Genomic DNA, 13,395 nt, shown 5'->3' with positions numbered 1-13,395 from the left:
TTTAACCACAATTTCATGTTACTTTAACTTTTTTCAATGAATTACTTTCACAATATGTATATTTTACTTCAAATGATTATTCATATGTGCACGCTACTTTTGTTTATAATAATTTTATTTTATTTTTATTTTTCTCTGATTCCATATACCTTTCGATGTCTTTTTGTTGTTTAATATGTCTATATCTACATGTGCTTTTATTTACAAAATTTAACATCCATATCATATTGTTTTTATTTTTTACCAGATCATATTTTACCATATGTTTACATTTTATTTTAACAACGTTATGTGCTTATGTATTCCATTTTAATGTAATTTATAAGTAAAAACTCTAATTGTAATTCTAATCATATAACAATATTTTTTTATTATACATCATTAATTAATTATTATGTCAATTTTATAATTTAACACAGACATATTCATATTAAAATATTATTTTTTAATCTTAATATTATTGTTTCAAACAAAAGTAAATAAATCTTTGTGTATGCATCAATAATTAATTATTTTAAATTTAATCTCTTCATTGATAACAATATTTATATATATTGATGTTCAAAAAATTTCAATCTCAATTTTATGTTACTCTAACTTATTTTAATAGGAATTACATTTTCATTTTAGTTTAACTTCATTATCCATACCTCCATATCACTTTTGTTTAGAATATTTTAAGTTTATTTTCTTTTCTCGCATTCAATATGCCAACACATTTTAATTTATTTTTTTTTTACTTCTAAGTTGTCAATATATACATGTGTTTTTGTTTAAAAACCTTTAACATCGACTTCCTGCTATATTTATTTGTATGAGACCATATTACACAATATGTTTACATCTTACGTTAACAACGACATGTGCGTACACATTTCATTGTAATATAATATATAACTCAAAAGTTTAATTATAAGTCTTGTTAATATAACAATATTATTTTACTACAAATCACTAATTAAATGAGTCAATTAGTGTGAATTTTATAATTTAAAACAAATAAATCCAAATTTATTATTTTTTTATAGTATAAGTATTGTTATTATTATTATTAATATTAATATTATTATTTTAGTTATATTTTCTATAATCCATTATTTTAATATAAAGAAATCAATATTCAAATAATACTATTTATTTTCTAATTCAATATAAAATAATAATAATAATTTAATTTCTTAGATTATTTAAATATTATATATAGAATTATACATAATTATAATATTTTATACTTAAATTATTTATTTCAATTTAAAAATAATTATAATCTAAACTTAAGAAGAGGAAAAATAAACAACCTGATATCATGGTTGAATCTTTCGAGAGAAGATCACGTGGAGATACAATACCAATGAGACATAAGTTCAATCCACACATAATACCACTCTTAACCTAAGGTGGAACTTTATCTTTTGGTGTTCAATTTTCTTATTTTTACTTAATGTAAGACTTAGAATCACACTTGAATTTCTAAACTATGTAACATATTATCATTGGACACACATGAAAGGACACCAAAACCTTTTCTTTAAATAAGTACGGAAACAATGCCCTCTGCTAAATCTATAATTTTGGTTCATGAATATTTTACATAATTTCAATCTCTTAATTTTTAATTACCCGTATTTTTGTTATAAGTTTTACAACGTTGTGGTTGCCCTTAACGTTGACTAAATATTATTTTTGTTCGTTTGAACTTGAAAACTAAACGGAAACATTCAATTCATTAAACTGTAAAAGATGATGTTCAAGAGTTATATCCTTTGTAGCTATAGTATTATTTCATTTAAATAAGTCTGTTTTCCATATAATTGAAGACTATTGATCTCAAGTTCATCTATCAAACATTTACAAAGATAATTCCTAATTTTCTAAAAAGTAAGAAAACACTAATTTGACAACATAAAAGAACGATTCTTAGATAGTTGTCTATTTTTAAAATAAAAGTTAAATATACTTAGGGATAATTAAAAATTAATTTGATAACATAAAAAACCATTCTTTTTTGTTGCATAATCAAATGCTTTTAAAATAAAAATTAAATATAATTACGCGTAGTTAAAAATTAAAGAAAAAAAACTCGACCAAAAATATGGATTTTGTAAAATACGTGAACTAAAATTGTAAAAAGAATTTAGAGACTAAAATTGTAAATGGTAAAAAAAATATAGGAATTAAAGTTAAAACAAAGTGGTGATCAAAGCTTCTTACAAAAATATGGGAACAAAATTTACAACTAAACCTTTAAAATATATGGATAAAAATTAAATTAAGTCACTTTTAATTATAATAACTAAAATCTATAAAAGGGTAATTACTGTTTTTTAATAATGTTGGATTCTACCAATTAAGTTAAGCAGCCAAGATTTAAAATTTACTTAGTCATAGGAAATAAGATTTTGTGCAAGTGATCAATTTAAATAGCACCAAACCAATGAGTAATTGATTCAATTAAAGTTGTATGATGAAGTGCTGCTATTTCCATATAAAGAAATTGACCTCTCTCATATTATTAGATAATAAGATTTTATGTGTGCTCAAATCGTATTTACGATAATTTTCAGTGGACCATCTTTATCTCTAAAACGGTTTTTGATTGCATTTTTTTCACTTCATTCATTACCTTCTCAAGGTAAAAGGATTTTAACATTATATTAACGTTAATAATACAGTTTTTAAATACAAATTTTATAATTTGTTAAAAATTGGAGATTTTGATACACCTCGCTGACGATTTAATAATTTTATAAGCTTATAGTTTTTAATCAATACTAAAAAGATGTCAAAGGTTATACAGGTAAAAGAAAATGCTTGAATTTATGAAGGTAAAAGAAATAGAAGAAAAAGTTATAACATTTTAATGGAATAAATAAAATGGTATTTATTCATCTTGTGTGATATCACTTTTCTCCTTATTAATTGCTGTGTGTGAATATGTTAAAGATAATAAATGCAGGCTATTAAATATGTAGAATACTTGAAAGGATTCATTAAATAGTTTCAGTTTCGATTAATAATCATTAAATATTTGTGTAGCATGGGGCTAAATCTGCATGCAGTGCTTCTCCTAGTGTGTCCCACTCAACAAATATGCCTTCTTCTTCTTCTTCTATTCTTCTCTTTCATCTTCTCATGAAAGAACAAGGTTGAATATATCTAAGAGGAGGGGAAGCAGATGGAGAATGTGAGAATGTTACAAAAGAGTGTGAAGAAGCTTCACTTTGGAAGCTGGGAAGAGAAAGAAGAGGCAGCAAAGGAGATAGAAAGGTTGGCTAAAGAAGATGAGAAGGTGAGGGAATTGGCGACTGAGCTTGGGGTCGTCACTGTGTTGGTTTCTATGGCGCTTTCCGACGTCGCTAGCCGCCGCCGAGTAGCACTCAAGGCGTTGATCCACCTATCCTATGGAAATCACAAGTAAGATTCAAAAACTCCTCTTCATTTTAAAGATTTATAGCCAATCAAAATTAGAAAAGTTAAAAGGAAAAAACTTCATTAATAAGGTAATTAGTTCTTTAAACATCGACGGGTCATCCATGAAGTTAGCCAATTCTGGGAACATATAATAATATGATTAAAATAAAGCCCACACTGTTTTAAGCTTAATGAGCAATATGACTGCGAAATTCATCGTTTTTTAAGATCATGGTTGGTTGTAGAAATTATTATTATTATTATTATTATTATTATTAATATTAATATTAAAGTGAAATATGTTTTGATATGAGAATTGAAATTAATTTATTTTTAAAACTTTAAATCAATTTAATCTTTTTTTGTCTTAAAAATGCATAGATATAGTTTTTTATAGATATAGTTTTTTCTATCAAATTTTGTTAAATTTAGTTGACGTGACGTTTTTAAGTTAACATTGAAATGAAAATGTATATCCAAGAGATTAAACAATTCAAATGTTATCATGAAAAATATTTAGAATATCAAATAAACTTAGCAAAATTTGGTTAAAAGAACTAAATTCATACATTTTAAAACTGAAATACTAAATTGGACCAAAGTTTTGACGAGACTAATTAAATTTTTGGGTTAAATATGTTTTTAGTCCTTCAAGTTTCAGTGAATTTTGAAATTAGTCCCTCTTCGAAATCTTATACCAATTTAGTCTTTCATCTTTAGGAATGCATGGATTTAGTCCTTTATACCAAATTTTGTTAAGTTTATTTAACATTTTAAACGCATTTTATGATAATATTTGGGTCAACATTGAAGCGAAAATGTGTCAAACAGTGTAAACAATTCAAATACTATCATGAAATGCGCTTGAAACGTCAGATACATATTTAACCCTAATTTTTTTACTAAAGTTAAAAGATCAAAAAATATTTAACCCTTATTATTAATAATACATAAGTTTTCATTTTATATTCACAAGGAGACATTTATTATATATATTAAACACACAAAACAGTGTTCTAAAAACGTACGTAAATAATAAACAGACAGATGATGTATTGAAAAACTACAGATTTACTACTTTCTTTAATATTGGTGTTATAACTTAAAATAATACATTAAAAATAGTTTTTGAAGTTATGTACTTAATGCTATAACCGTAATTCAGCTGCAGTTAGTTTCTTTTGTTGATACGATCTTAGGAATTTTGTACGTTTTTTTTCAGGAACAAGGCTTTGATAGTGGAGGCAGGAATATTGTGCAAACTGCCTAAGAAAATTGAGCTTGAAGATGAATCAATAAGAGAGTTTGCAGACTTGCTCTCTTCGTTATCTTCTCTTGGAAACATCCAATTTCGTGATTCTTCGTTAAACTTTCTCCAATTTCTGATAGACATTCTAAAGTCATGCCGAAGCTTTGATACAAAAGAATCGTGTTTGGTAGCCATGTGCAACATCTCAACTGTGCTAGAGAATGCAGGGCCTTTGGTTTCTAATGGAGTTGTACCTATTCTCTTGGAACTGTGCTCAGAGAAAGGAACTTCAGAGAAAGCACTTACCATCCTTGGGAACTTGGGAGTGACTTTAATGGGAAAGAAAGCATTGGAGAACAGCTCAACGGTGCCAAAATGCTTGATTGAGATCTTATCTTGGGAAGATGAACCCAAATGCCAAGAGTTGTCAGCTAATATTCTGATTATTCTGGCTCATAAAAATTCAACACAGATAAATAAAATGGTAGAGTCAGGGATTATTCCTGTACTTCTTCAAGTAGCTTTATTAGGGACTTCTTCGGCTCAGAAAAGAGCACGGAAATTATTGCGATTGTTCAGGGATGAACGGCAAATAAAGATGGCGAAACATTCAGGCCCACATTCTTCAAGAATTGCACTTGAAAATCAAAGAGATAGAGAAGAAGGGAAGAGAATGATGAAGAGTTTAGTTAGAGAAAGTCTGCATAGGAATATGGAAATAATAACTAAAAGAGTTAATGCAGGTGAGGATTCTTCTAATGGGCTCAAGTCCCTGCTTACCAGCACAAGCTCCAAAAGTTTGCCGAACTGAGGCTTATTCTGTCTTAAAATTTCTTACAGACTTGATTGGTGTGCGTAGACAGTCATCGATGGCACAGTTTAAGCCGAAGCAATTTTACGTGGAAAACTCATCGATCTGTATATATGAAGATTTTTCCATTTCGGAGTAAAATGAAAATACACTACACCGAGCCAAAATCTGGTGATAATAGATTAATAAACTTTTTCATATTTGTCTTTTAGCAGATCATTATTATACACATTAAGAGTTATTTCTAGCCTATTTCAACAAATAACTTAAAACCCATTTACATTCTACGTATAAAAAGCATTAGCCAATCTCACCGCCATTGCTGTCAGATAAATTTGTTTTACTACTACATTTATTCACAACTAAAAATAATTATGCATTTATATAGAAAACCTTCTAAACAAAATCTAGTCGAGATTTGGATCATAGTTGTACAACGTGTAAAGGACCAATCACGTATTCGGGATCAATTACAGTACAACGCAAAAATTCTATAATTTGCAACTACAAATAACTTCAAACATATTTAGTCATAATCAGGCATAACACTTCGAATAATTTACATTCTTAAAACCCAAACTCCTCTCATGATTCAATCTACCAAGCATAATTATTTAATACTACTTAAATGTGGCAAAACAATGAATTTTTTATCCTTAACCCGTCTCTTTTATTAAAATATTCTAACTTAGTCCAATACTATCATATTTTAAAATGCACCAAAACATAAAACCCAAAATAGCATTATATATTTCGTACCGATATGCATACATCAAAAGCTAACCAGGTATATTCCATAGAGGGAATGGTATAAAATCTTTTGGCCTCATTCACTCACTCCACCCACACATTATTGTATGGATAAAAGAAAAGACCTCCAGATTTTTCTCAACAGATCCCTAACACCTGTCGAGCATGGATATTGATCTCGTATCATGTTACTGATTTATTACAATTGCAACGGACAATAATCAAAATGTGATCTTGCCTTCTACAACTGAACGAGCAGGGTCTATCTCCATGTTAACATAGAGAACATTGAACTGGATACACTTTCTAAATACAAAGTGGATATGATTTATATAGACACTTACATTTATTATGCATGAAAAGAAGATATTTTTTTTCATCTCCAGTACAGATTACATTAATAATAACATTATCTGATCTATTTATTGCAAGACAAGAGGGCAGGAATTAATAATTGAATGTTACTTGCATGTGTAACCTCGAAAAATAAATCAAAAGCACTGTATTAAATCAAACCATGTCCCATACACTTACGATAAGACGAATGCTTCACTACAAAATTATTACAAAGTAATTGTCACTTTCAGCTGTGATTAAATAAGCAAAAGGGACTTATACACTGACAATGTAAAGCAGTTTTACACTGTTTTCCAATCACAGACCACCAAGTATGATAGGTTTTATAGTAACTATGCTAGTAGTTATACCAATAGTGATTTTTGATTGGTCAACAGTGTTGTATAGTCATTAAAATCCTTGGGAATATAGCTAGGCTCCTTCAATGAACATTTGGAAACCAAAATGGAATTTAAAAGTCCTAACCTCAGAAGGATTACAGCAAGGCGGTGTTGGCCGAACTACTTCAAATCGAAAACGACCAGGAGAATCACCTCGAAAATCATTAGAAAGAGCAGCACATATGGACATTCACAAGTTTTGATACACAAGCCATCAAAATTGGAAAACATCGTAGAAACATTCCCATAGAAACAAACATACAACAATTTATTTGGCCCAAAAGCATGATCATGACGGATCAAAATGAATAAAACAAACACCAAACTGTAGCAAAGCAAGTTGCTTATTATTCCCATAAGAAACACTTGCAAGACGAGACAAAACATTTTAACTAACAAAATTGCATTAACAAGTAGACTGATTTAGCAAAGAAAGTAAGTAATAAAATAGCAGCAGTAACATGTAAACTGACTTAAGAAAGAGTAGTAACAAGGTCCTAATTGAAGCTTCACTATTCAACATCAGCAAAATGAAAAATCAGGCAAACAACCAACACAATTACTCTGTAATGCTCTTCATCTTCTACTATAAAGCCATCTATCTAAACTGCAGTCACCAAGAACCCATCTTAGTTGAAGCTCCTCCATGACAGCAGCCTCAAAGGTGGTGTTTAGTGTCAAATCAAGAGATACGGCTTGAATAGAGTTTGGACAATTCTCACCTTTCAAGCTAGTTAAACGAGGTTGTGAGATCAAATTAGGTCCTGAGTCCAAATTCTAAGATTTCATACCTTACTTTTAACACTATAAAAAAATGAAATATACCTAATCAAGGATAGTGTTTAGTATCAAATTGACTAGAGATAGGAATTACATATAGCTACTAGAGCTACGTCAATCCTCACCTCATAAAAAAATTTTATGAGGGATGATTAGGCTCCAACCTAAAACCTTAAGAAGGTATAGAAGTCTGTTCTATATCCATAGTTGGGCGAAATGATTGCCTCACTCCAAGCTAATAGCCTTGGATGAGAGGGGATGTGCCAGAAAGCTACCTTAGTTCTCCTAAGTTGCAACCTCTTTAAGGATTGCCGAAGTTGTAGTCCCAAGGGTGATATTTTTAGGCTCAAATTAGATAAAGATAAGACTGAAATTGAGTTCAAAGCCAGGACAATGTTTGCCCTACAAATTGATTGTGAGGTTCAGTTAAGACCTAAGCCAACATTATAATAAAGCTGCATACCTGCCGTAATAGATACAAATAAATAAAATACAAGTAAATCACCAATTAATCCTCAAACTCTCTCAAATAATTCCGAAAGTAATAAAACTTCAAGCCATCCCTAAAGTATACATCTTAAAGGGACTAATTTGATTGATTTAAAATACTTCTAGGATTACTTAAGTAGTTTGTTTTACTTTAAAAACCACTCAGGAAGGTAATATTTCAAGAATCAAATTAGTGGTTTACTCAAGAAAACTTATTGTTAAATTCTTTCACTTTTGTACCTTTAATATTTATTTCAGAGCAGGTTGGGTGGGTGGAATGGAGCTTAAAAGTGATCATCATAAATTTAACATCAGAATTAAAGGCTTTTACCTTTTATACATGAAAAAGCACGGCATTGCAATTGCCACATCAAGTTTAAGCTCTGATTTCACAACAAACAAGGTGGTCAATCTCACAGTTGGCATTTTTCAATTTACAAGTTTAGGTAAAATCGATAGCAGATCTCATCTTTAACACAGTTTGAATGAAGGCTTGCGAAAAATGTTTAGGTCATTAAGAATTGAATCTGAATTTAGTACAAAAACAAGAGAAAGGATATTTCAAAAGATACTCAAATATGTCACCGTGCAATTTTTAAAGGTGTTCACAAACATCCATTTCAGGGCAAACCAACTGTGCATCTCAAAAAGACAATTCAAATAAGCCTCTAAAAGAGTTGAGGCAACTAATTTACTCATTAAACTTTGATGCTGAATTTAGTACAAAACCATGACGGAAGGATATTTCAAACATTATCCAAAAGTATCACGAATGCCACCATACAAGGCAAATACTTGAAGTTATCGGAAATTAAAAGAAAAAAAATTAAAGTCACCATGACAACCAGAGTAATATATGCAGGGAATATAGACCACAATAAAGAACAATTTCAAAATTTAATGTAACCACCTTGGCATTTAGTCAATAACTTAGAAAACAATCTAGGCAAAAACTATAAATAAAAAAATCTACAAAATTTCCACATAAGTACTACGCCAAGTCATGTAAGCTTCAACTAACACCCATCATAAATGGAACCATAACACATAGATGCAGAGGTAGTGAAGCAGCAACAAATTACAGGTCCATGTAACCAAAACCAAAGATTTCATTGTCTGCATGCACGAAAGCAGCACAACCATTTAAAGCATTGGCGTCCAAGAAGCCATCACAAACCTGAATGAAACACCTATCCAAAACTCAAACCAATCATTAACATTTAACAACAAAACGAACTGTCAAAGCCGAAAAGAGATAACCATCACTCGCATGATAATTACAATCAACAATTAATAAACTTCAACATACACAGACCATAAACAAAAGTATGATGTGCACAAAAGAAATTAAATCCAATTCATACCAGCAATCAATTTTGCAAAACACATTGTAAGATAAATGAGTCATTCAGAAATACATGTAAAAACCTGCATTTGCATTTTAAAAACCATAACTCCATTTCTCTTTAGAAAACCCTCAGAGAAGTGCTAGCAGCACACTCTATATCATTTACATTTTGTTGAAAAGTAGAGAATTAAGCATGAAACTCAATAAAAAAGTTCCAGGACAAAATTTTTCTTTATAATTTCCAAGTCAATATTAAAGACTTCATTCAAAGGTGTAGTGCTTGCATTTCTCAACAATCTAATGCAAGTTCAGCTAAAACACAGATGCAGTTATAAATTATATATCCAATGAACACAAGTATGGACTAATCAGCAGTCTACTATGCTTTGATAACGAAAAAAATTACCTCAATAATAGGGTGGTACGCCTTGGTACATTCCTCCAGGAGGAGGTCTCGGCATTGGCACTTGCTGCTGTGGTGGAAGCGTGGAAGAAGCAGGGTAGCCATACTGGGAGCCTTCAGGGAACCCCCCACCAGAATTGGGAGGCAGTCTAGCTCCGTAATCCCCGGAAACCGGCCCACCCATCTGCGAATTACCATATCCACCACCAATCCCATGGCCATACCCACCACCACCAGAAACCTGAACCGGATTGTTATATGGTGGCACCGGGTGCTGTATTCCATAGCCATTCCCACCATATCCACCATACTGAGGTACCATCATAGGACCTTGTTGTTGCATCTGTTGCTGCGGATGCTGTTGTTGTTGCTGCTGATGCTGCGTGTGTTGATGCTGATGTTGATCCCCTCCAAACGGTTTCGTCTTTTTGCTATCCACAGCCAATTTGCAAATCACTTGGTGCCCATCAATGGTCTTAACCGGTTCCGCCAACGAAGCCCTCGCGCCTTCCTCCGTTTTATAAACGAAAAAAGCGAAACCCCTCGATTTTCCGCTCGATTTGTCAAACCCTAGAGGCCCTTCCTCGACCTCTCCGAACTTAAGGAATTCGCTCAGTAGTTTATCCGAGGAGATCTCGAACGGCACGTTCCCCACGAAAACCTTCCTTGCTGATACGTCGCCTGAGCCCCCAGGTCCACCAGCAGCGGCTAGTTGCGTTACCGTCATGCGTCCGTCGATTTTCTTGCTGGGGTCCTTCAGCGCGAGGATGGCGCCATCCACGTGGCGAAACACCACGAAGCCATAGCCCTTGGACCGTCCCGTGGCCTTGTCGAAGATCACGATGGCCTCGTCGAGTTCGCCGAACGCGGAGAACACGCTGCGCAGGGTCTCGCTGGTGGTTTCGCCGGCAAGTCCACGTACGAACAGCTTACGGAGAGTGGAGTCGCGGTCCGCGACGGCGCGCACGGCGTCGAGGACATCGGAGTGGCGTAGCGATGCTGATTGGAGAAGGTCGAGGAGCTGTTCCTGGGAAAACGGACGCAAGATCTTGCGGATGTCTTCCGCGGCCAGGGGGGCGGCTGGGGTGACGGTGGCGGTGGGGAATGCTTGGGAGGGTGGTGACGACAGAGAATCAGCATCGCCGTTCTCTTCGGTCTTGCGCTTCTTCGAGAAGTCCATGGTGCGAAGAAGATTTGGGAATTAGGGTTTCAAAGGGATAGGTGTTAAGTGAAGTTACAAAACCAAATCAAGTGTTTCTCTGCACACAAACTGAAGAGAATCTGTTTCTGTGTATTTATAGGGATGAACCTTATTTGCGTTGCGAGCGGTAGACACTGGTTTGAACACGTATGTTTGTGCGTGCAAACGTGTTTATATTAATTTAACAACAAAAGAATATTTTAAAATAATATTATTATTATTTCAATTTTATACAAATATTTATTTCAATATGTTGGGTTACTTTTAAAACTTTTCAGTTTCAATTAAAACAATTTAATATGTTTATTTTTTATGATAATAAAAAATAAAAAATTTATTATTTATTATTATTGTGAGATTTTAAAAATTATAATAATTAGAAAAATATATAAATATGGTTAAATATTGTAAGTAAAAGATAAAAAGTTTGTTAGTTGTAATTTAAAAGATTTATTAAATTATAATAAGAGATAATGAAATATTTTGTATATGTATAGTTAAAATAATATTTAATGGGATATTTTAAAATTAATATATAATAGAGATAATATATGTAATAGAGGACGAGAATATAAATTATATTATATCGATATAAATATAATTAAGATTTTTATAATTTATTTGGGTGACATATGTTATTAAAATTTTAATTAGTTTATCATAATATTTTGTGCCTTAAATCTAGAGCGAATTGGGTTAGAGTTGAGACATTCAAATAATTAAGTATTCAGAATTCTTAATTGGTTTAAGGAGTGAAATGTGGAGAGTTTTTTGAAAGAGGGGTAAGTTGAAGATTAAAAAGGATTAGTTTAAGCTTTGGAGTATCCATGTGAGGGGAGCTAACTATTCTAACTTGCTTTGTATCTTATTTGTGAATGTATACGAGTTTTGGTGGTGTATTGATGTGTGAGAAATCTTGTATGGGTAAGGGAAGATTGTTGACATGTTTGTGTGTGTCTTGCAGCAAGAGATGGAGTGTTGGGTTCTTAGTGAGCTATGTATACCCTATCCGTCTCCAGTGTTGAGTAGGAGAGGTTTTAGCTCCATGGGAGCAAATGACTAGTAAACTTTGCATGGTGGTACAACTAGTGAGCTTTGCATGTAAGTCTCTTCGAGAGAACATGGAGAGTGAATTATGTCCATAAGACTTTGGGAGAAATGAGGAGTTCTAGCACTTCTGCTCAGCAAATGGCTGGTAAGCTACGTGCATGACTTACAATTGGAAACTTGATATTTGCTTAGTTCTCAAAGAGCGACTGAAAACTCTGTGAGAGGGTGTAACAACTGTTAAAGTGGTTCATCAAATGGCTTTATGTGAACATGTTAGATTGAGATCCTTGAACTAGAGACAACACATGTGTTTGTATGATGTGTTGTTTTAGTTTATGATTTTGTTTTACTGAAAATTATTTTTGAACTTATAATGGAGTGAAAATTGTTGTTATGACAACTACTGTTTACATTAGCTCACCCTTCTTTTTGGTGATTTTGGTTTTCACCTGCGATGATCATATTTTTATACAAAAGAAAATGATAGTGTTGAGGACATAAATGAGATGAGAATTGTGGGGACAGTTATGGGAGTAGTTGTCTTTAGTCATTTTTTTAAAGTTTCTTTTCCATTATTACTTTGATGATTATATATTTTTGAAACGAGATACATATTTCTTTTATACATTAGTGAACAAAGATGTTTTTGTTTATGTTAAACAGTGGTATCAAAGTTTTTAGTTACTTATATTTTGGATATAAGTGTGAGATAATACTATCTTAGTATAACCTCGGTGATGATGTTACAATTATAATTATAAAATTAAGGTATAATTATTTGGATAATACCCAGTTTGGAGGTAGTGTGTCAAATAGGTACCCGATTTTAAAAAAAAGTGTCAATTGCGTCCCTAAATACGTTAATGTGCATCAATGTAGTCCATTTTTTTACGCCATTAGAATGTTTAACATTGACTGATTGAGGTTGGTCTGTAATTCAATTTTTGAACATGTGGAAGTTATGCAACTAATGATGTGGATATATGTGGGTGGTAATGTAAATTAGAAATGAAAAAAAAAAGGAACTGTGGATTTGGAAAAGTTAACTTTGTCGAGGGGAAGAACATCAGGAGAAGAAGACGAGGAGAATTTGATTTGGGTTTCACTGGCATTCGTTAGTGAAAGTTTAGTTCAAAGGCGTCATTGAGAGCGACATGGCTTGGATC

The 13,395-nt window shown here is 32.0% G+C and overlaps 2 protein-coding genes across 3 annotated transcripts; one reads left to right on the top strand and one right to left on the bottom strand.

Moving 5' to 3' along the window:
- Positions 1 to 3,175: 3,175 nt before the first annotated feature.
- Positions 3,176 to 6,039, top strand: LOC114175162 (U-box domain-containing protein 7-like). Its single transcript, XM_028059932.1, has 2 exons — positions 3,176 to 3,289; positions 4,611 to 6,039. The coding sequence occupies exons 1-2, from the start codon at positions 3,176 to 3,178 to the stop codon at positions 5,469 to 5,471; spliced, it is 975 nt and encodes a 324-aa protein (XP_027915733.1). The 3' UTR covers positions 5,472 to 6,039.
- A 656-nt stretch (positions 6,040 to 6,695) lies between these two features.
- On the bottom strand, positions 6,696 to 11,294 carry LOC114178441 (UBP1-associated protein 2C-like). Of its 2 annotated transcripts, none has more exons than XM_028064350.1 (2): positions 9,982 to 11,294; positions 6,696 to 9,404 (listed from the first exon to the last, which is right to left on the bottom strand). In XM_028064350.1, exon 1 carries the CDS (start codon positions 11,156 to 11,158, stop codon positions 9,983 to 9,985), a length of 1,176 nt encoding a protein of 391 aa, XP_027920151.1. In that variant the 5' UTR covers positions 11,159 to 11,294; the 3' UTR covers positions 6,696 to 9,404; position 9,982. The 2 variants fall into 2 exon arrangements, with proteins under 2 accessions (XP_027920151.1, XP_027920150.1); XM_028064349.1 differs by having other exon boundaries at positions 6,696 to 9,417; positions 9,982 to 11,292.
- Positions 11,295 to 13,395: the final 2,101 nt, after the last annotated feature.

The sequence above is a fragment of the Vigna unguiculata genome, chromosome 3, assembly GCF_004118075.2.
Source record: "Vigna unguiculata cultivar IT97K-499-35 chromosome 3, ASM411807v1, whole genome shotgun sequence".
NCBI classification, from domain to species: Eukaryota; Viridiplantae; Streptophyta; class Magnoliopsida; order Fabales; family Fabaceae; genus Vigna; species Vigna unguiculata.
Note: the sequence above shows the minus strand (reverse complement) of the source record. Positions and strands in the feature narration are given on the sequence as shown.